Here is a 1,617-nt window from a genome sequence, read left to right on the forward strand (position 1 = left end):
CGCTGGGCTGCGGAGAGCGCCCCCCCCCGCGCCCCTCTTACGCCCCGTCAGCTCCTCACCCCTGCCCGCATCCCGCCTCTGCTCCATCCTCCCAGGGGACGCAGGGCTCTGGGCTACGCCTCGGGGGAACCCCCAGCGAAGATGCTTCTCTTTTTCTTCCTTCTCTACCTTAAATGATCATCTTATTACGATGCAGGGAGCCATCTCCCACAAGGCTTGCGAGGGATGCCCGGTGCAATGGGACCACGCTTTTGAGCTCAGCCACAAGACAGTTATTTGAGCCACCGCTTTCCGGCCACCAGCTTGAACCGCGCGTGGCTCCAGCCCGGAGGCACCGGCCGGACCCGAGCGAGTGGTCCCACCTTGCAGACCACAGGACGGCCACTTACCTTCAACTGGCGACGTCTTCAACCTCTTGCAGACATTCTGCACGCCGCCGTAGGAGTCATTGAGCCGGGTGACCGCCTCGGCACTCCTCAGCTCCATGAGGTTCCTGAGCTCCACCACGGAGCAACCAAAGTCCCCCTCATGGTTGCCTTCAGCAACCGAGTTCCCGGGGTGGTGGTCGGCCACGTTGTTCGTCATCTTGCCGGCGCGGTGGCGGCGACGCCGGCTCGCGGCTCCTGCAGCGCCCTCCCTCGAGGCTCCGGCAAGGGGATGCTCGGTGCGGCCCCTTCCCTGGGGGCTGCCCAGGTGAAGCGGGTGCCTCTAACCGAGCCCAACTTCTCCAGATAAAGGTGTAAACAGGATGTGCATGTTACCGCGGAGGCGACCTTAGCAACGACCAGCGTGCATCTCCTGCAGAAGGAGGAGGGCTCCCTGGATACCACAGCAACTGGAGCTGCAAAAACAAGGATGGGAAACAAAAATACCGGCATTAGGAGGTCTGCTAATAAACGCACGCGCCCCACGGGACGGGCGAGCGGGAGCAACGGCACCCGAGGGTTTGCGCCCACCAGAAATAACGTGGTTTGGAGGCACCAACCTCCAAACTTGTTCACTCAGCCCCGGGGGTCAGGATGATTTGAGCAAAAAAAACCTGGGCGGGCAGAAGTTGTCCTTGCAGGGAGCTCAGATGGGCTCGGCACGGATCGGGGCATTTCACGGGCGTTCAGTCATGCCGTGGGGAAAACCGGCGGCAGCAGCTCCAGCAGCGCCCAGGGCCGGGCAGGAAGGGCGCCCAGGTGGTTCTTCGCTCAACCCCCAGCTGCCCGGCCCAGAAAAACGCTCCCATTCAGTTTGATTTAAAAATACATCTCGGCAGTGGAAAACAGCTGCTTCCTCCGCAGGCTGCCGTCCCGGGGCGGGAGCGCCGGCTTACCGCACTGCCAACAGGTAAGCAGAAGCATCCCACCGAGCTAGCTGGCACCGACGGAAAGGGGCTCGCAGCACCCAGCGGACTTTTAATCAGCGGAGAGACTCGGCAGGAACCAGAGAAGCTACTAAAACCTGCACGTTTCTCTAAAATAAAGAGGCTTTTGCATTAATGACCCTTTCAGACCATGTCTCAGGAAGCCCTCTGTATTCTGCTTGCAAGCTCTCACGCCATCCCCTCGAAGGCAGCTAGCGGGCTCTCACCTCGGCTCTCAAAGCCCCAAACTGCTGCCAGCCAGGTTA

General features: G+C 61.0%; 1 protein-coding gene across 5 annotated transcripts in view; it reads right to left on the reverse strand.

The window, feature by feature from the left end:
* ATP2B4 (ATPase, Ca++ transporting, plasma membrane 4) overlaps positions 1-836 on the reverse strand; it is a 29,690-nt gene extending 28,854 nt beyond the window's left edge. For all 5 annotated transcript variants that reach the window (XM_009327373.1, XM_009327372.1, XM_009327377.1 and 2 more), the window contains exon 1: positions 390-836. In XM_009327373.1, the coding sequence (XP_009325648.1) occupies positions 390-585 (196 nt within the window). In that variant the 5' untranslated portion in view covers positions 586-836. The remainder of the gene's footprint in view (positions 1-389) is intronic.
* Positions 837-1,617: the final 781 nt, after the last annotated feature.

This window comes from Pygoscelis adeliae, unplaced genomic scaffold (genome assembly GCF_000699105.1).
Source record: "Pygoscelis adeliae isolate BGI_AS28 unplaced genomic scaffold, ASM69910v1 Scaffold197, whole genome shotgun sequence".
In the NCBI taxonomy this organism is placed as follows: domain Eukaryota; kingdom Metazoa; phylum Chordata; class Aves; order Sphenisciformes; family Spheniscidae; genus Pygoscelis; species Pygoscelis adeliae.